This window comes from Bombina bombina, chromosome 6 (genome assembly GCF_027579735.1).
Source record: "Bombina bombina isolate aBomBom1 chromosome 6, aBomBom1.pri, whole genome shotgun sequence".
NCBI lineage: Eukaryota > Metazoa > Chordata > Amphibia > Anura > Bombinatoridae > Bombina > Bombina bombina.
Genome location: NC_069504.1, coordinates 354,931,494 through 354,953,125, shown reverse-complemented (window position 1 = coordinate 354,953,125; position 21,632 = coordinate 354,931,494). Strand labels below are relative to the sequence as shown.

Below are 21,632 nucleotides of genomic sequence, written 5' to 3'. Positions count from 1 at the left end.
TGGACATAGTGCAATAAAATCACCATAAAAAAGCAATATAAGTATTCTACTCACCAGATATATTCTGAGCTGCAATACCAGTGTATAGCCAACGCGTTTCGGTCCTCAGGGACCTTTCTCAAGACTGGTAGCAGCTGTCTGGCTTCTACACCTTAAATGTATTCTAATAGCCAATAGAATGGTTTGTAAATTTGCGGCAAAATTTTGCGCAAATATTCGCGCTAAAAAAACATATTCCCCAAAGTTGGCTTAATATGTAAAGATACTCCATATAACAAATATCCATATATAAAATCTCCTATATGAAAAAATATATATCTGTATTTAGAAATGTATTAATATATCAATATATAAAAATATAAACAAATGTAAACAAATGTGTTCTATATAAAAGACCATTATATAGACATTGGTATTGGTAGCTCAGAATATCTGGTTAAATATAAATAAGTACAGATATATGCAGAATTATATATCCGGTACTATGGTATTGGTTAACATTGTAGAAATGTGACATACTAATATGCAAAAAGATATTATACAAAAAAAAAAATATATATATATATACCCTAAATATATGCACAAAAATGTGCAAAGACTTACATTCTTTTAAAATGTATGGACATTGGAAATCGGATTTATCTATATACACCTATAAATATTAATAATATTACCACATACTAAAACCATTAAACACCTACTAAAATCTGAATGGAGGGGTAAAACTCGAGGGTCTCAGTGTCTTGTGCTAGTTTAGGAGTCTGCCAATAGGTTTGGGGATGATTAAATGGACTTCCCAAAGACAGTCTAATAAATTCAAATATATATTATAAAAACCTTGTTTTTAAAACCTTGTTTAAAAAACCTTTAGGACCTTATAAAATCCTTTAAAACTTTTTTAAAACCACATCTAAAAATTCTTTTGTTTTAAAAAATTCTTTTGTTTATTAAAAAAATTCCTTTTATTTTAAAATTAAGAATGGAGCTTTTGATTGAAATAGTCCACTTTCTTCCCATCTTCCCATATTTTCAAATGTCTTGTGGAGAGTCAATGGGGGATAAATTTGAAGAGCAGTATTTTTGCTTCTCTTATAGTAGATGGAATATTTCCATATTGCTGTTTAAACCTTTGGGGAAGGTGCAGTCTAGAAGGAAGATCCACTTTGATTCTACTCTCAGAAGTTGTCTTTCAAAATCCCCCCTCTCCAATTTTAGTGGGTCTACTAATGCCCCATATATTTAAAGTTTTTGTTACTTCCTTTATGTGTTTCTTTAAAATGTTTGTATAGCGGAAATCTTCCTTTCCCCATTTTATCTGTAAAAGATGCTCGCGGATTCTGTCTCGAAGTTTCCTCGAGGTTGCCCTACATATTGTAATCCGCATCCACATTCAATTAAGTATATGATGCCCGAATCCTGGCATCTAATCATTTTCTTTCATATTAAAGACTCCTGTGTAATATTAGATTTGAATGTGTGACTCTTCTTGCCATGTTTGCAAGCTTTGCATGAAAGGCAGGAAAGAAAACCTTTTAATCGTTTCCCATACAGATCTTTCATTGTGGTTTTCATGGTCACTTTGGGGATACTGGGGGCGATCATTGTTTTAATGTTTTTCGTTTTTCTGTAAATGAATGTTGGGGATTCTTTTAGATTCTTCCCAATTATGTTATCCTCTTTCAGAAAGTGCCAGTGCTTCTTTATTATTTTTTCTATTAGAAACCTATTTTCGCTGTATTCAGAAATGAATGGTACCTGTATGATGTTGTCCCTTTCTAGAGTCTTATCCTTATTTTTATATTTCAACATAGACCCTCTATCCGTTTTCTCCACTTCTTCAATCGTTCTGTTTATGGTTTCCATATCATATCCTCTGTCTATGGATCTTTCTTTTAGGACCTTTGACTGTTCTTTCCATTTCTCTGTGTCTGAGCAATTCTTTCTGATCCTCATTAGCTGTCCTTTCGGGATGTTTGATTTCCATCTGTGATGGTGACAGCTGGTCTGATGGATGTAATTGCTACAATCCACATCCTTGAAGTACGTGGAAGTAGACACTCTTCCTTCTTTTATCGTTATGTCTAAGTCCAAGAAGTGAATATTGTTCTTACTTATCTTGTACGTGAATTTTAAGTTCATAGTGTTATTATTCATCACACTAATAGTGTGTTGGAGGTCTTCCACAGATCCTCTCCATATAATGAGGATGTCATCTATGTATCTTTTGTATAGGACCAGGTCTGCGCCTGCTGGGCAGGAGTCCCAAAAAAGGTTCTCCCATTTTCCCATATACAAGTTAGCGTAGCTAGGCGCAAACCTGGTCCCCATAGCTGTTCCGCATATCTGGTTGTAGAACACTCCTCTATCGTTGAAGTAATAATGACTGAGGATATAGGAGATACCCTCCAGAACAAACTTTCTTTGTTCCTGACTCAATTCGCTGTCCTTTTCCATGAAATATTCCACTGCTTCTAAACCCAAATCGTGTGGGATACTCGTATAAAGAGCAGTGACATCACAGGTAGCTAATATGTATTGGTCGTCCCATTCCAGACTATTGAGTAAATTCAGGACTTCCGTGGAGTCCTTAAGATAGGATGGTAGTTTTTGTACACGTTTCTGAAGTCTCCTGTCAATATATTCTGATAGGTTGCAGGTGATGGAACCAATACCGGATATGATAGGCCTTCCGGGGGGGTTATCCAACCATTTATGTATTTTAGGAAGGTAGTAGAATACAGGTATCCTTGGGTGTTTCCACAAGACATTTGAAAATATGGGCAGAAAGTGGAGTATTTCAATCAAAAGCTCCATTCTTAATTTTAAAATAAAAGGAATTTTTTAAAAAACAAATAATTTTTTAAAAAACAAAATAATTTTTTAAAACAAAAGAAATTTTTAGAATGGTTTTAAAAAAGTTTTAAAGGATTTTATAAGGTCCTAAAGGTTTTTTAAACAAGGTTTTAAAAACAAGGTTTTTATAATATATATTTGAATTTATTAGACTGTCTTTGGGAAGTCCATTAATCATCCCCAAACCTATTGGCAGACTCCTAAACTAGCACAAGACACTGAGACCCTCGAGTTTTTACCCCTCCATTCAGATTTTAGTAGGGGTTTTATGGTTTTAGTATGTTGTAATATTATTAATATTTATAGGTTGTATATAGATAAATCCGATTTCCAATGTCATACATTTTAAAAGAATGTAAGTCTTTGCACATTTTTGTGCATATATTTAGGGTATATATATATATATATTTTTTTTTTGTATAATATCTTTTGCATATTAGTATGTCACATTTCTACAATGTTAACCAATACCATAGTACCGATATATAATTCTGCATATATCTGTACTTATTTATATTTAACCAGATATTCTGAGCTACCAATACCAATACCGCAAATTTACAAACCATTCTATTGGCTATTAGAATACATTTAAGGTGTAGAAGCCAGACAGCTGCTACCAGTCTTGAGAAAGGTCCCTGAGGACCGAAACGCGTTGGCTATACACTGGTATTGCAGCTCAGAATATATCTGGTGAGTAGAATACTTATATTCCTTTTTTATGGTGATTTTATTGCACTATGTCCATTTTCTGTACACTTTTTTAGGTACAGGAGGATATCCCAATACATTGATAACCCTTTGAGAAGAGGAACATCAACCCAGCACCTTATACATTCACATTTGGATTCATTTGGAGCTATTCACAACCCTTATATTGTTTATTTGAACACAATTATTTGACTATTGCACTTCATAATTTTCATATTTTCATACATTTTTCTTCATAAGGTTTTACCAATTTGTAAGGACTTTCATAAGCCTTTTTTGTTTATTTTTTAGGACACATTTTTAGGTGTACACCTTCACTAGATCAACTTATTATTATTATTATATATATATATATATATATATATATATATATATATATATATTTTTTTTCCTATATGGGTTGCTGATCACAACTCATATATTTTTATTTTTTATCTTTTTATCTTTTTTCATATATTTTTTCACAATTATTTGATTTTTTCACCTGGATTGGAGTTTTCAACACATCACATATATACATATATATATATATATATATATATATATATATATATATATATATATATATATATATATATATATATATATATATATATATATATATATATATATATACACATTTGGATTGCCACTTACACATAATTTTTAGACACTCAGCTTTGGACTTTTTACTTATTATATTTTTGGGGACACCTACTGTTTTTTGGACACATTTTTTGGACATTTCTGTATGGGACGTTACTAATTGGATTTTGTATGGGCCAGTACTCCTTGAACATTGTATGGGACATTCCATCAGTTTGGATACCTATTTTAATTGTAATTTTATGTTAATAAAACGATTGTTCATTTTATAATATTTCTAAAATTGTATTTCACACCAATAACCTTTTTTAACGGTTTAACGTTTTATATAATATATATATATTTTTATCAATATATTCATATTAATATATATATTTCTATAGTCGTGGACACCATCTTTAGCAACACAACCCTCTTTTGGGGGTAGTGTAGCGCTGTATCTCGGCATTCTTTTTTTCAACTTAAAAGGATACCCTCAAATGCTTGTAAAATAAAGATCTATAAGTCCTGACACTGAAAAACAAATCACGTGGCCAGAAGTTGCTGCCATGTTATCTACACTTCTCTTTCAACTCAGAAGTCTTATTGCATATTTCTGTTGTGAGGGGGTAAAAAAAAAAAAAACTTCTTTGGAGATTCCTACTCTCTCACCCATTTCAAATATAACCTGACGCTTGATCAGATGGACCTTTATAATGACGATATACATTTGGGAAAAGTACAAAACTCACTGGTAATTAACCTATCATCTAAAGAACTGACACATGAAGAACAAAAAAAAAAGTGCTCGGTTACAGATTTTACCAGCTAATTGATTCAATCTTTTTGATACCCTTTTGGATAGTGCTTGCTTATTGGTGGCTAGCCACCAATAAGCAAGCATAGCCCAGGTTCTAAACCAAAAATGGGCCGTCTCTTAAAGGACCACTCAATACATGCTGAAATGAAAGTTTAAAAAAAGTACTAGTGCATGGATAACACGAAATTCAATCTACCTGCATTATAAAATTTAAAGAGAAGAATGTAAAGTTTTCAAAAAACTTACTTTAAAAATCATGCTTACTCAATTTCACCACCGCATGCCGACGGCCCATGTCCAGAGGAGGATTTCCCTTCAATGATTGACAAGCGTATTAGACCAATCATTGTAGCGCTAATTAGCATGGACATTGTTCATGTACGCATGCGCGCGTGTTACTTTTACAACTCATTAGCGTGCTCACATTCAACCCCCTCCTCTGCCGCGCTCAAACACAATGTTGCACAGCATAAAAGGGTGCAGCTCTGCTGTATGATCAGTGAAGCTGGAGCTGTTCCCTTTTGTGTCACTTGCTGCGGTTGGTTTTCTTCAACTAGTACAAATAAATCACTTCTGATTCTGTGCACGCTCGTTTTATGTGCTTGCGGCAACGTCACAGGTGATGTCATTGATGAGGTCACCGGCTCCTAATGCGCATGTGTGGTTTTAATGCGCATGCGTTGTGCAGGAAAACAGCATATACGTATATGCTATTTTCTTAGGCTAGTGCAAACCATGTGACCGCAGAGGACAGGGAATTTATTATAAATTTCCAAACGATAGAGCAGAAAAAATATGCAGCAGATTTTAACGAGGTGTGTATATAAATAATTGCGGTAATTTTTTATAAATGTTTCAGCACAAATTCAACACTATTGACTGGGGTCCTTTAAGCTTTACATTCCTACTTTTAAAATAAAGATAGCAAGAGAACAAAGAAAAATTGATAATAGGAGTAAATTAGAAAGTTGCTTAAAATTGCCTGCTCTGTTTGAATCATTAAAGAAAAAAATGGGGGTTTAGTATCCCTTTAACTAATTAAAAGCTTTCTAGGGAATGTCAATAACTACCTTGATTTACACAAAAAATAATTTTATAAAAGTTCCTTCAATCTATAATACTAATAATTAAAAAAAAAACTACTTTAATAACATATGACAATAAATATAATTGAAAAGCATAAATACGTAATATTTAAAATGATACTATATGGTATAGTCAGTAGAAATTCGTACCAAATCAGTGAAATTTTGATTACATCCATTGTTGATAACAGGTGCCTAAAATCCAGCATATAGCCATGAAATCTTTATAGACAAACATTGGTAGAACAATGGGTTATACTGAAGAGCTCAGCACTGTCATAGGACGCCACAAATCAGTTCATGAAATTTCCAACCAATTCAACTGTAAGGGCCATTATTGTGACATGGAAGAATCTAGAAACAACAACAGCCCAGCTACAAAAGTGGTAGACCATGCAGTCTCACAGACTGCTGAAGCTTATAAAAATCACCTATCATCTGTTGCCATTACTCACGACTACAGAATTACAAACTACCTCTGGAGCAACATCAGAACAACTTTATGTTGGGTGCTTTATGAAATGGTTTTCCATGGCTGACCATCTGTACGCAAGCATCACCTCAGCATGCACAAAGTCAAGCATCAGTGAAGCAAGCCACCACTAGACTCTAAAACAATAGATACATCTTCTCTGGAATGTGTAGTGTCTACTATAAAGTTTGGTGTTGGAGGGATAATAGTCTGGGGCTATTTGTCAGGGTTTGGGCTAGGCCCCTTAGTTCCAGTGAAGGGTCACCTATACAAAGACAATTTATACAATTGGGTGCTTCCAACTTTGTCATAACAGTTTGGGGAAGGCTGTTATAGGATTTCTGTGCCCCTGTGCACAATGTGACATCTATGAAGAGGTTGTTTGATGAGTTTGGTGTTAAGAAACTCAGGTGGCCTGCACAGAGTCCTGACCTCAACCCCATTATACACCTTTGGGGATGAATTAATGCCCATGGTTTTGGAATGCGATATCCAAGAAGCTCAAATAGATGTGATGGTCAGGTGTCCTGGACATACATTGTGTATATATATATATATATATATATATATATATATATATATATATATATATATATATATATATATATATATATATATATATATATATATATATATATATAAATAAATGTTGTCACTGACTTGTAGGTTATCCACCAGGGTGCAAGTATAGGGAATACATAAATCTGACAAAGGACCGCACTCACTGGATTGTGAAAAAAATGCAAATATTTTAATGCGGGTAACGTTTTGGGGACAGACCCCCCTTCCTCAGGGTCTGAAGGGAAGCCTGTCCCCAAAACATTACCACATTAAAATATTAGCATTTTTTCACAATCCAGTGAGTGCGGTATAAACAACAAGGGGATATGTGTAAGTGCTATAATACCCTTATGCTGCAGCAACAACAACAACAGAAGGTCAGGGGACAAGTACAATAAGCTAGAAAGTAGGGCTGCAACTAACGATTATTTTCATAATCGATTAATCGGCCGATTATTTTTTCAATTAATCGACTAATCAGTTTTTCCTATATTTAAAATAAAATCCACATAATGAGTGTTATAAATATAAACTTCAGACTAAAACTTTATAACTTTACATTAACACGACTGTTGGTCCAACTTTGCATTGAAATGCAAAAATGGCAACATGTTCACATGCTCCTGGCTAAGGCTGGCTCTCTTTTTGCAACCTATTTTGCCTGCAGCCGAGAAGAGGTGTTCAGATGGTGTTGAGGTGCCTGAGATGCATAAATAGGGTTTTTGCCAATTTCACCAAGGTGGGCTATTTATCTTTGTTAGCTCTCCACCAATGCAAGGGGCCTCTTAAAAAAAAAAAAATAAGCCTGGACTTCATTCTGACATAAAAATATCTTGAATATTTATATGCAATGTTAAACAACCAGCTATAAGGTTAGGGGGAAAAATATCTAGTCCACTCTTAAAATAACAGATATATACTTAGAGGTTGAATTTGGTACATATTCAATCAATTAAAAATATAAAAATTAAAAAAAAAGGCAAAAGGGCTAAAGACTATATATCAGTAACAGGACACAGCCTTGCACATTTATCTATAGAGTACATATAATCAGCAATAGCAAGCAATCCGCTAAAAATTGTGCAAACGGGTAATGGTGACATAAATTCATATAACATCTCCCATCAATCTAGGACTAGGTGTAAATAACAAGCTTGGCACTATATAATGCAAAGCAAAGTTCCAAATCACCTGATTTAATATAAAGAATCCAAATTATGACCCCTAATTTAATTCTGGGTTGCACATAAGACAGGTATAACCATAAAACACAATACCATGTGCCAGAGTTCATTGGACTAAAGCAGCTGGTGCTGTGCACAGACCAACTAATTGCAAACCAACTAATCGATTATGAGATTCGTTGACAACTATTTTTATAATCGATTATTATCGATTATGTCGATTACTTGTTGCAGCTCTACTAGAAAGTGACAAACTTGCAAAACAGTACTCAAATGCTGCTACGTATCAGAAAAAATGTGAGTGGTTATGCTCATCTTGCCAACCCTCAAATATATGAGGTATAATCAAAGCCTGTAAGAGGAATGTTTTCCTAGTAAATTTAAAGGTGTCAGTAAATTAATTAATCTGTAGGTCCTAATAAACAATGGATCTGATGAAGTGTATCCTTTATGCTGTGTTCAGATAATAGATTACAATGAATCAAAAATTGATATACCAGCTCTGAAGTATTCAAACCAAGAAAAAACTTTTTACCGGAGCTATTATTCTGTTACCGTATCTGGATTACCCATCGCCTCGTGATTAGAAGTTCTACATCTAGCTTCCAATACCCAACATCAGACTGATAAGTATACTGGATATTTTTGAGGGTTAGCAAGATGAGAATAACCACTCACATTTTTTTCTGATACGTATCTTATCAGATTACACTGTTGTTTTTCTTTTGCTATTTCTTTCCTTTTAATGCTCTAGCTATTAGTGAACATCTTATAATAATAATATTATTATTATAATAATAATTGTGTGTGTGTGTGCGCGCACACACGCCTGTAAGACATAAAGAGATTACAAAAATTCTACAAATAAAAAATGGAAGAAAAGCAATGATGGAATAATCCCAGTCAAACTTTTACATATTTGATATATGATGCTTTGCCAAATCAGATAATGATATTTGCAAATTATAACTTTATTTGCATTAATACATACCCCCGCGCTTCCCTCCTCAGTACTACTTGGTGTCAGGTCCCCCAAACCAAACTCTCCTCCTGGAGACGAGGATCCTACAGAGGAGCGGCCCATTGTGCTTGGAGTCCTACGAGGAATGTTCTTAACTGCCTGGCGAGCTAGGAGGACATTGAAATCAGTGTTAATTTAGGGAAGACTTATGTTCATAATCACTGTAGCTACTGCACAGGTTTACAAGGTAAAGTGATGGTAAACACTCCCCTTTATAAAAACAAATCTGGAATGTGATATTTTAGATGTAGTTTAATTCATCAGTTGTAATGAAGATGTACTATAACTTACTTACTGCTCCCTCATTGGCCGTGCGGCATTCTGGAACTAATACTCCCCAACCGCACGGACTAGAAGGATCCAGCCTGACCAGGCTAAATTTTATGTGTGGCTGGCATCAGTCAGCGGAGACAAATTGGGGAAACCTATGGGTATTATAGGGGCTTCAAACCAGGGAGCCAGGGCATAATTTAAAGGCGCCAGTGGCGCTCAGGTTTGTCGAGCCCTGCAACAGAATGTTAAGAAAAGCCCCATTAAGTTGTTTATTGCTCATATTTGCAACATGTGATTGTACTGTGTGCCTTTCTAAGAGCTAACATAGACGCAGTTTGGTAAGCAAGATCTGTGTATTGTGTACACCACATATGCACCGTTCAGGCAACATGAACATGCCTGCACTGGGTGCCTATCTCAGCACTAAAACAGGTAATGATTATTAAGTATTTCCTGCATAATGTACACATAGCATTCCTGCTCATTAGTAAATATAGCTTTACTTTTTTTATTTAAAAAAAAAAAAAAAAACTTTGCACTAGTATCTTTCTTTTAAAGGATTGACCAACCTGATCTTCAATTCTGCTAGTATACATTCTCTCTTCCCAATTTTTATACTTAGAATTACATTAAAATACTGTCTTCGGCTTAAAAAACAAAAACAACTGAATCCTAGCTCTAAGCTATAAAAAAATCACCACTTGAAAATCATGAGTTTCCAAGAAATGATCCCTAAACTGCATATCCTTTATAACTTTATATAACTCCAGTCAATTTTCTAAATTAACTTGCGCCAGCAAGACCCACAACACTTTCTTTATTAATGTTATGCACACACATGTTTGTTCTCTTCCATTATGTAAATTACATATTTGCTATGATGCAGTAAGAGTGTGGCTCAAGTCTGGGACTAAAAATATTAATGACTGATGAGAAATTGAGCTAATATAACAATACCTTACCGGACAAACCCTTTATTATAAAATCATGCAATGCCGTTTAAAGTGATTAATTGTTTGGGCAAAATACCTCTACAAACCATTACAAATTTGTAGATGTGGTGGGTCGGATAAAAAAAAATGAGGGGGCCACATTGTGATTACCAGTCATTTGGTTGTTTAACCCTGAATTTAACAGCAGTGTATTTTATTGTATTTATTTATTACAACTAAGCTGCTAATAAATTAGAAGTTTCATAACACTTGCCTTGATAAGCAGCATCTGTGGTCTTTCTCTTCAACTCTGCCTCCTCTTCATCCTGTTTTTTCTTGCTATAAAATTAAGTTTTTCGGTCAAAACCAGATCTAAATGGAGTTCAGACTTTCCATAAAGTTAAACAAGCATGCAATAAAAAGTGAACCCACACTACAATGTCATTCCACAGTTCCTCCAGTTTGCTGTCCATGTGGCCACTTTGAATCAATTCTGCTTCTTTCTTTAATTTCCTTAGAAAAAAAGAGATATTAAAACAAACAAAAACAAAAAACTGATTTTATGCAATATACACAATTTATGTGACTGCTTCACATTAACCTTCATCATTTCACATTTTACCTTTCATGCCATTTCTAGAGCTCAATTTGTAATGTCATCAAGCAAACATACAAGCACCCCCCCCCTTCCTAGCACTATTGTTCCTCTGAGCATCTACAAGAGGGAATATAAATTGTATTACAAATTTTGTATTTTTTTCTCTTTGGAAAATTGAAGTAATTCTACTGAGAGTTTTGTAAGGTATGTCCACCAATAAAGTAGTTTCTCATTTTTCAAAGATATGGCTGCAGGGGTCATTTTATTAACATATACACTCACCGGCCACTATATTAGGTACAGCTTGCTAGTACCGGGATAGACCCCCTTTTGCCTTCAGAACTGCCTTAATTCTTCGTGGCATAGATTCAACAAGGTGTTGGAAAACTTCCTCAGACATTTTAGTCCATATTGAAATGATAGCATCACGCAGTGGCTGCACACCCATGATGTGAATCTCCCATTCCACCACATCCCAAAGGTGCTCTATTGGATTGAGATCTGGTGACTGTGGAGGCCATTGGAGTACAGTGAACTCATTGTCATATTCAAGAAACCAGTTTAAGAGGATTTGAGCTTTGTGACATGGTGCATTATCCTGCTGGAAGTAGCCATCTAAAGATGGGTACATTGTAGTCATAAAGGGATGAACTTGCTCAGCAACAATACTCAGGTAGTCTGTGGCGTTTAAAAAATGCTTAATTGGTACTAAGGGGCCAAAAGTGTGCCAAGAAAACATTATACCACCACCATCAGCCTGAACCGTTGATACAAGGCAGGATGGATTCATGCTTTCATTGTTATTTACACCAAATTCTGACCCTACCATCTGAATGTCGCAGCTGAAATCGAGATTCATCAGACAAGGCAATGTTTTCCAACCTTCTATTGTCAAATTTTGGAGAGCCTGTGCGAATTGTAGCCTCACTTTCCTGTTCTTAGCTGACAGGAGTGGCACCCGGTGTGGTCTTCTGCTGCTGTAGCCCATCAGCTTCAAGGTTTGACGTGTTGTGCATTAAATCCCCTTTCTTTCCCATTCTGATGCTCGGTTTGAACGTCAGCAAGTCGTCTTCACCACATCTAAATGCCTAAATGCATTGAGTAGCTGCCATGTGATTGGTTGATTAGCAATTTGTGTTACCAAGCAATTGAACAGGTGTACCTGATAAAGTGGCTGGTGAGTGTAATTCTCAAGAGCAATTAGTCATAATTCATTCAAAGTAACTTACACTAAATACAATATATTTATCCCAATTCTGTCATTATGTGTGTGTTGGTTTAAAAAAAATAAGACAAATTAACGAACATGTAACTGAATGGGGTAGCCAACTTCTTTATGTTTTGGCATTACCAAGCCAATAAAAATATTTTAATAATATGACAAGAGAGTCTCTCTCTTTTTACAAAAAAAAAATAATAAAGTGTGTTAGCTCAAAAGGAAAAAAAATATATTTTTAGTCTTAAGAGAAAAAGTAAATTACTTCAATACTAAATACACTGATATGCCGTCTTTATGATGCAGTATGAGAGTTACAAAGAGGAAACGCATACCACTTTATATGCACAGAATATAATGTGAATGTAAGCTACTTTAAGCAGGGCACTTCTCTTCTTGTATTTGTTTTCTTTAGTCTGTTTTATGTATCTTTTTCTTTTTTTAAACCATGACCAGAATTTGGCAGAACTTTACAAATAAATAAAAATGATAATACTTTTAAAGTGACATTAGTATTTCTTTGCAAGAATACAAAAAATCATGTTTACTACCACAAAACGAATACATGAAAATTAATGCTATCTACCTAAAAATAGTCCAAGAACACCAATTAAGCGATCTACAATAGTCTACACTTTACAAAGGAAAAAACAAAAATTAGGAAGGAAACTATGGCAAAAATAGCTTAAACGTTTACCTGTATTTTTCTTGAGTTTCTTTAATTAATTTCTTAAGTTCCTCGATTCTTTCTGCTGTCAATTTCCTTACAATAGCATCTTCTATTGTTTCCACAACTTCACCTCTTTCTCCTCGCTTTCTCCTGAGGATCATAGAGACACCACAATAAAGTTAAAGCCTAAATAGGTTGATTTTTTTATTTATTTTTTATTCCTTTATTAACAATTTATCGTATTTCAAATATTTCATAGACATATCTTTATCAACTAATGCAACCATTAAGATTTCTTCAATAATTATTCTAAGTAAGTATTGCCTAAATAAGACCAAGCTTTCATTCTCTCTGTTTCCTTATACCTTATAGATCTGAAGATATTTATCTAATGTGCTCTAAAATAATAGATGCTCTCCTTCCCATCTAAAAAAATAAAATAAAAATATTATATCATATTAGTCCCTCCCTACCTCCCTCCTCCACTCCTGAAATTATAGTTGAATGTTGGCAATTTGTTCTATACGGGTTTTAAATCCCTCACCTTGATAACATATAAAATCCTTTTAGATCCTACCAAGAAAATCCCCCCTTTTTCCTCCTAATTTATAATCATAGGCGGTTATAATTGCAGAGTTTGTTAAAAGATGTTTTGCTTGTGAAATTGATGGGATTTTATTATTAATCCAATTTACAAAAATGTATTTCCTAAGGATTATGATCACTAATTGAACGAATTTACCTTTCTGTTCCAAGGAATCATTACTAACCAAAAGAAGAACAGCTTCCTTGATCAAACAAATCTTGCTTTTTGTTATTAGAGATAGACGTTGACTCGTTTTGGACCAGAATTGTTTTAGCTTTGTACAATCCCATAATAGATGCCCTAAGTCTGGGTTTGCATATAGGCATTTAGGGCATATATTTCTAGCTTCCTTTTTCCATTTAGCAACCCTGCATGGTGTAATTTAATCCCTATGGAGTAGTCTAAATTGAGTTTCTTAAAAGTATGTAGAGGTACATATTGTTTGAGTTTTATCCAAGTCGGGATGTCTAATAGATTTATCCATTTATTCCTTAATTCTTTTAATAATCTTTCCTCATCTACTGTTCTAATAGCTTCAAAGGCAAGAGGGAAAACCCCTGGAATTTTACTTAACTTTGTCATCTACAGTTGTCCCGGTATTGAAAGATCTTTATAAATATTATTTTGAGGATAATGTTAAAATAACAGATGAATTTAAAAGAGCTAATATTATTTTGATCCCTAAACAGAATAAATAACCCTTAGAAGTAACATCTTATAGCCCTATCTCTTTATTAAATCTGGACTATAAGATTTTAACAAAAATTATGGCAGAAAGAATGAAAAGTATATTACCCAAGATCATACACCCGAATCAGGTGGGTTTTGTGAGTGGTAGAACGTCAGAAGTGAACGAGAGGAAAATCTTACATACATTTTGTCAATACAATGGAGGATGCTCCTCCCTGTCTGAGGCCTTCCTGCTATCCTTGGATGCAGAGAAGGCCTTCGACAGGGTGGAATGGCCTTTTATGTTTGAGGTTCTGGAAAAAATTGGATTTGAGGGAAGCTTTATGAGTTTGGTTGAAAATATTTATTCATATATCAAGGCATCCTTGTTGAATAATAATGATATCTCAAATTAATTTTCATTAACTAGGGCAACACGACAGGGTTGCCTCCTTTCCCCTCTTTTATTTGACCTTGTCTTGGAGCCCATATCAATTAAATAAAGAAATATTCTTCCAGGAATCTTGGTGGGAAAAGTTTCAATCAAAATCAAAATCTCTTTATTTGCTGATGATCTTCTTATTTTTGTACCAGAACCTACAAAGTATGTTAAAATTATTCTTAAACTTTTAGAAGATTAGTCATGTGTCTGGTTATAAAACCAATTTAACAAAATCTAAAATATTGTAGTTAAAGAAAATAAATCTTCAATCTTATCAATTTGCAGAAACAGATGGTCTAGACTATTTGGGCCTAAAAATCTCTGCAGACCCTGCAAAATGGTATGGAGAAAACATTTCACAAATTTTGCAGGAGAATAATGAGAAAATATTTGGGGAAGCCTGCCACTGTCAATCTCTGGAAAGGTCAATTTGTTTAAAATGTTTGTAATAAAGAGAGAAAAAAAGAGAGAAAAAAAGAGAGAAAAAAAGAGAGAAAAAAAGAGAGAAAAAAAGAGAGAAAAAAAGAGAGAAAAAAAGAGAGAAAAAAAGAGAGAAAAAAAGAGAGAAAAAAAGAGAGAAAAAAAGAGAGAAAAAAAGAGAGAAAAAAAAGAGAGAAAAAAAGAGAGAAAAAAAGAGAGAAAAAAAGAGAGAAAAAAAAGAGAGAAAAAAAGAGAGAAAAAAAGAGAGAAAAAAAAGAGAGAAAAAAAGAGAGAAAAAAAGAGATAAAAAAAGAGAGAAAAAAAGAGAGAAAAAAAGAGAAAAAAAAGAGAAAAAAAGAGAAAAAAAGAGAAAAAAAGAGAAAAAAAGAGAGAAAAAAAGAGAGAAAAAAAGAGAGAAAAAAGAGAGAAAAAAGAGAGAAAAAATGAGAGAAAAAAAGAGAGAAAAAAAGAGAGAAAAAAAGAGAGAAAAAAAGAGAGAAAAAAAGAGAGAAAAAAAGAGAGAAAAAAAGAGAGAAAAAAAGAGAGAAAAAAAGAGAGAAAAAAAGAGAGAAAAAAAGAGAGAAAAAAAGAGAGAAAAAAGAGAAAAGAGAGAAAAGAGAGAAAAAGAGAGATAGAGATATATATATATATATATATATATATATATATATATATATATATATATATATCTCAACATTTTAAATTAGGGGGAGATAAAAGGTGAGTTTAAAATCCTCCACTACGCACAAAATATAGAAAAAATAACTCATTGTGCAGTTCATTAACAAATCTAGACAGGCCCAGAGACTTGTTTCCCACAGAAAACCTCTGAATTACATGGTTTCCAATGCAGCAAAGGATTCTGGGTAAGATATGCGAATTAAGTACACAATTACACACCTTTTTACTTCAGTCTGCAGTGATTCATAACCATCCCAGGACAGACTGTTTCGTGGTTTTTGCCACTCATCAGCTGGGAGAAGGTTAGAATCACTGCTGGGTGAAGTTGATTCCAGGCAGAATACAACAACATTTTAAATTAGGGGGAGATAAAAGGAGAGTTTAAAATCCTCCACTACGCACAAAATATAGAAAAAATAACTCATTGTACAGTTCATTAACAAATCTAGTTCATTAACAAATTTAAAATGTTGTTGTATTCTGCCTGGAATCAACTTCACCCAGCAGGGATTCTAACCTTCTCCCAGCTGATGAGTGGCAAAAACCACGAAACAGTATGTCCTGGGATGGTTATGAATCACTGCACTAACCCTAGCTAAATTTATAAGCTGTGTGAACAGCGATACTTTGGCGTTAAGGGAACCTGCTGAAAAGCAGACTGAAGTAAAAAGGTGTGTCATTGTGTACTTAATTTGCATATCTTACCCAGAATCCTTTGCTGCATTGGAAACCATGTAATTCAGAGGTTTTCTGTGGGAAACAAGTCTCTGGGCCTGTCTAGATTTGTTAATGAACTGCACAATGAGTTTTTTTTATTATATATATATATATATACACACTGATGAGAATGTTACCTCTACTTAATAAAAAAAAAAAACAGATCTGGGACAGTTTAATCATAAGCTGAGGAATTACTTATGGAGTGGGAGGAAAGCAAGAATAAAACTTAATAATTTATACCAACCATACGTCAAAGGGAGATTAGCCTTGCCAAACTTGGAATGGTATAATTTTTCAACAATTTTACGCCTCCCTATTGATTGGCTGCTGCAAACTTTTAGATACTCAACTAAGGAATTGGAAGAACAGGTCTGTTCACCACACTCTTTAAAATTGTATTATTCATGCCTCTAATAAAGAGCTAAGTAAAAACATTGCCTCACGTCCTTTATACAGGGATATCTTAAAGGCTTGGAGGAGATCTATGAAATGGTTAGGGAATAAATCAAATATTTCTAAGTGGATCTCAATACAGGGTAAAAAGTATTTTCGTTAGAGAATATGTCCAGGATATTTAGTAAATGGTCCTCAGGTAAACTTTTGCTTATCAAAGACTTCTATGAGACTAACTCTGGAAAATTGTAGTCTTTTAGAGAATTTCAGAAAATCTTTCTAGAAGTTAAATCCAACCATAAATTATACTTTCTAAAAGCAAAAAATTATGTTCAAAATTGGCTAGGAATTTCCCACAGATATGGCATAAACATCCATTTTTAGAAGCCATCAATTCTGGAAAGTGGTCTTTATCCTCAATATATAAAAGTCTAAATAGGTTGATAGTCATAAAATGAATGTTCTCTTATCCCTCTGGGAAACAAAACAAAGTATATAAATACTTTGTGCCAAAATGTACTTTCCAAAAATCTTCATTGCATAGGGGAAGTGGATAATTCAGAAAATGGAAAAGTAAATTTACAGAAAATCCATCAGTATATTGTATGTTTCTCAATTTTAGGAATCATAACAAAATATTTTTTATGGGAATCAATGTTTTGTGTCTTTTTTAGAAGGTATCCAGAAAAGGAAATTAATTCAGGCACATGATAACATTACAATATATATTAAACATCCGTATCTCCAAAGCCATTCACAGAAATACTAGTATTCTTGCACTCTTGTTTTTTTTATACCTGTTGTTTCTATGTATGCCTGAAAAAAAATGATCATGTAATTGGAATGTAGATTCTACCTTTATATATTTAAAGTATTTCCTTAAAATGATATGAAACACATTTTTATGTTTACATAACATACATCAGCACTGAAATACTATATTGCAAAAGGACTGCATACAAAATAAATGTCAGAAGTTAAACAGACAGCGATATGCACACAACAGTGCAATAATAAAATCCTCTAACACAGAGAATTTTCTTTTTGCATTTTTATGACCCTTTAATAAACTTTGGGATGAGATGCAAGTTCACTCATTCATTTTGTATGTACATTATGTTATGTCACTGCTGCACATAAGCGCTGCATAAAAGATCATTTCAACAAAATACCAAGACACAGAGAAAGACTAGTAATGTGTATACTCACTTTGGGGTCTCTGTAGTCTCCAGCAATTCTGAATACTGTGAGGCACAGTGCTGAGAAAAATGCAAAACATGTTTAAGGACTGTCTCATACCATATAAATATAAAATAACACTTCAAAAGTTGGATTAGGATTTCATAGCTGCTAGGCCCAGGGTACCAAGGCTAAATTTAAAGGGACACTGTACCCAAAAATTGTCTTTCGTGATTCAGATAGAGCATGAAATTTTAAGCAACTTTCTAATGTACTCCTATTATCAAATTTTCTTCATTCTCTTGGTATCTTTATTTGAAATGCAAGAATGTAAGTTTAGATGCCGGCCCATTTTTAGTGAACAACCTGGGTTGTCCTTGCTGATAAATTCATCCACCAATAAAAAAGTGCTGTCCAGAGTACTGAAACCAAAAAAAAGCTTAGATGCCTTCTTTTTCAAATAATGATAGCAAGAGAACGAAGAAAAATTGATAATAGGAGTAAATTAGAAAGTAGCTTAAAATTGCATGCTCTTTTTGAATGAATTACAAAAGAAAAATTTTGGGTACAGTGTCCCTTTAAGGCGCCGATGGCACGCTGTTGCCTGGGTTTGTCAAACGTAGCCATAATTTATGTAAAATTGGGAAATTATATGTCAACAGTACTTAATTTTTGCAAAACTATTTATTTACATGTTGCACCAAACATTCTAAAAGTCAATACATTTTGGAAATGTAAGGAAAACAAATGTCCTGCATGATATACTAGAAGTTTCAGATACAAATCAAGGAGAATTTAATTTGCACATATTCCTGGTTGGTTACCCAACCAGATGGGATTTATGCCAAGAATCTACACAATTCTGCCCCTAACTCAATGCATTTTACAAGTTTTGTATATGTACTTCCAGAACCATTCAAATGTAAATGAACAATATCCTTTGTACTATGTGTTATACAAATACAGGTTTTCTATGAACAGAATCTTAAATATTCTATTTACAACATATAAAAACGTTACTCACTTTCTGGGAAAACCAGTCTGGAGGCCTTCCAGGTTCTGCAAAGGGTTTGATGGCACGGCTCACAGATACCCTAAATATAGAAGAACACTGAATATAAATGCTTATTAAGCTATAACAAGATAAATTATATTTAATTCTAAACAATGCATTAAAGCACTAAGGTATTAGTTGTGTTTTTCTGTACATGGTATTATGTCTGATTACTCATATGTGGTATAAAGAAATGGGAATCTGTCTACTAGGTAACAAAGAAGTAAAAAAAATCATGTGACTATAAATCACTGTGGCAACAGCTTTTACCGAATTTGTAAGCATATGAGACAGTTATCAGGGAGAGTCCCTATGTTGTTGTTAAATCATTGAGCAGCATTTGACTCCTCATTCGTAAAATACAACACCTTAATTTCAAACATGTGGACCTATGTCACACTAAGTGTTAGGCAACTGCCATTGCAAAGCTACATTTCTTACAGCATGTGTGTATCCCCAAAGAAGTCCTATTCCCCCTACACAGAAATACTTTATATGACCCTTATTTGATACAAGGGAGTCCCATCACTTAAATAAGGTGTTTTGTGTTAGAATATCTGAGACTTGACACTTAAAAAACTATCAACTTGCAGCAACTGATAGACAAACTTTATTTTGATGCTTGGTCCAGTGTTCACAGATCCTTGTTTCTTAAAGGAAATACACATACACAAGAGTATCCCATTAATGGGACATGTAAGTCAAAATTAAACTTTCGTAATTCAGATAATAAAAGAAATTGGAAAGTTATTGCACTATCATATTCGCTTTTTCACTTGAAATTCTTTGATGAAAGCTAAACCTAGGTAGTATGTTATTTCTAGGCCCTTGGAGGATGCCTCTTATCTCAGTGCATTTTGACAGTTTTTCCCAGTTAGACAGTTCTAGTTCTTGGGTTTCATAAAGATAACATTTTGCTCACTCCCGTGGAGTTATTTAGGAGTCAGCACTGGTTGGTTAAAATGCAAGTCTGTCTAAAGAACTGAGATAAGGGAGCAGTCTACAGAGGCTTAGATACAAGGTAATCACAGAGGTAAAAAGTATATTACTATAACAGTATTGGTTATGCAAAACTGGAGAATGGCTAATAAAGGTATTATCTATCTTTTTAAATAATAAAAATGTTCAAGTAGACTATCATTTTAAATGTAACAATTCAGGAGTGCATAAAAAAGTATAAGTTATGTTTGAGCCATATAGAATTCTTACACATAAAAGTGTATTGGCTCTGCAAAGTCAACTAAGTCAAAAGAAAGAGAATTTACACATCCCCCTCTGAAATGAGAATTTAGCTTAGCTTTAAAGTTTTTTGTTTTTTTAATAAAGTGGTATAACACAAAGTGGGGAGAATATATTTAAGTATGTTTTTATACAAATGATTGAAGAATTCTAAATCCAAGTGTTTTAGGCTTGTTTACTTATGTTGAATGTGCAATCATAAAGTGCTTGATTCCAAAGTCATTAAAGTATGAAAATAACGACTTGCTTGCTGCTGAGCAAAAGTATGACAAAGGAAAATAATTCTAGATGATGATAAAAATACACCTGCTTTGTGGACAAGTGCTTGTGATAAAACACTACATAACACATATTATGTAAAATTTGCTTACCAATTCTGGTCCCCACTGCGCATGACTGAAGATGCAAGACATAGCTTCTCTCGAATTGACCAGGGCTCTGTTGGCCCAGAGCATATCAATTTGTGTTCTTTAACATGACAGCAATGAAGGGGAAAACAGATACAGCATTAAGACAATAGTATGCAAATGCATAACTAGAAATCACTGTCCTGTAATAATTAACTACATATTATTCTATGACCTCGGTCCACTAAAAATGGGGTGGCTTATCTAGTGATACAACAAATCCCTCTAACTGTTTTGTTACACAACTGAGCAATCTTGACACATCTTCCAATTTTAATGCTCGTCTTTTTTATTTTACAGAGCAAGTGACAATATTGAAGCCACATAATAAAAGGAAACTAAAATTACTGATCCATATGTTCAGTTAAAGCAGTTTGATTCGATGCTTTAAATAATTGACTGTTAGTTCTAATCAACCATTTCTGGCATCCAAGAGGTGATGAAATGGTTACTATTCAAAAGAAAAGCCTAGAAATTATATGTTAATAAAATGGTTTAAATGTGTTGTAATTTAAATTAAAACGCGATAACAATTTAACATAATTTTACTGCTTACAGTTTCACTTAATTATAAAAAATATGCTTTATCTCTTTTTACGTATAAATTATTCCACTAAATGATAAAGCTGAATATTAAATAATAACAAAAAAACGCAATACTGTCAATACTCACTCCCAATTCCAGCAGCCATCTTCACAATAAAGCGTAAACAAACGGCGACGCAGTGTACAGCATGATGGGAGCGTACTGCAGAGTGAGTGGGACGATGGGAAATGTAGTTCCCTTATATTTTGACATCTATTGTATGTAGAGTTTTTGAGAATTGCAACTCTTAGGTAAAATATACTTTAACACTTGGTTAACAAACGTACTCCTTTACA

General features: G+C 33.6%; 1 protein-coding gene across 4 annotated transcripts in view; it reads right to left on the bottom strand.

Annotated features, from left to right (window-relative positions):
- The window catches only part of BRD8 (bromodomain containing 8), a 230,139-nt gene extending 208,657 nt beyond the window's left edge, over nucleotides 1-21,482 (bottom strand). For all 4 annotated transcript variants that reach the window (XM_053717028.1, XM_053717029.1, XM_053717030.1 and 1 more), the window contains exons 1-8: nucleotides 21,424-21,482; nucleotides 20,715-20,811; nucleotides 19,075-19,144; nucleotides 18,081-18,130; nucleotides 12,988-13,110; nucleotides 10,909-10,989; nucleotides 10,751-10,815; nucleotides 9,242-9,378 (exon numbers count right to left, since the gene is read on the bottom strand). In XM_053717028.1, coding sequence (XP_053573003.1) covers nucleotides 9,242-9,378; nucleotides 10,751-10,815; nucleotides 10,909-10,989; nucleotides 12,988-13,110; nucleotides 18,081-18,130; nucleotides 19,075-19,144; nucleotides 20,715-20,811; nucleotides 21,424-21,442 — 642 coding nt within the window. In that variant the 5' untranslated portion in view covers nucleotides 21,443-21,482. The remainder of the gene's footprint in view (nucleotides 1-9,241; nucleotides 9,379-10,750; nucleotides 10,816-10,908; nucleotides 10,990-12,987; nucleotides 13,111-18,080; nucleotides 18,131-19,074; nucleotides 19,145-20,714; nucleotides 20,812-21,423) is intronic.
- Between the last annotated feature and the right edge of the window lie 150 nt (nucleotides 21,483-21,632).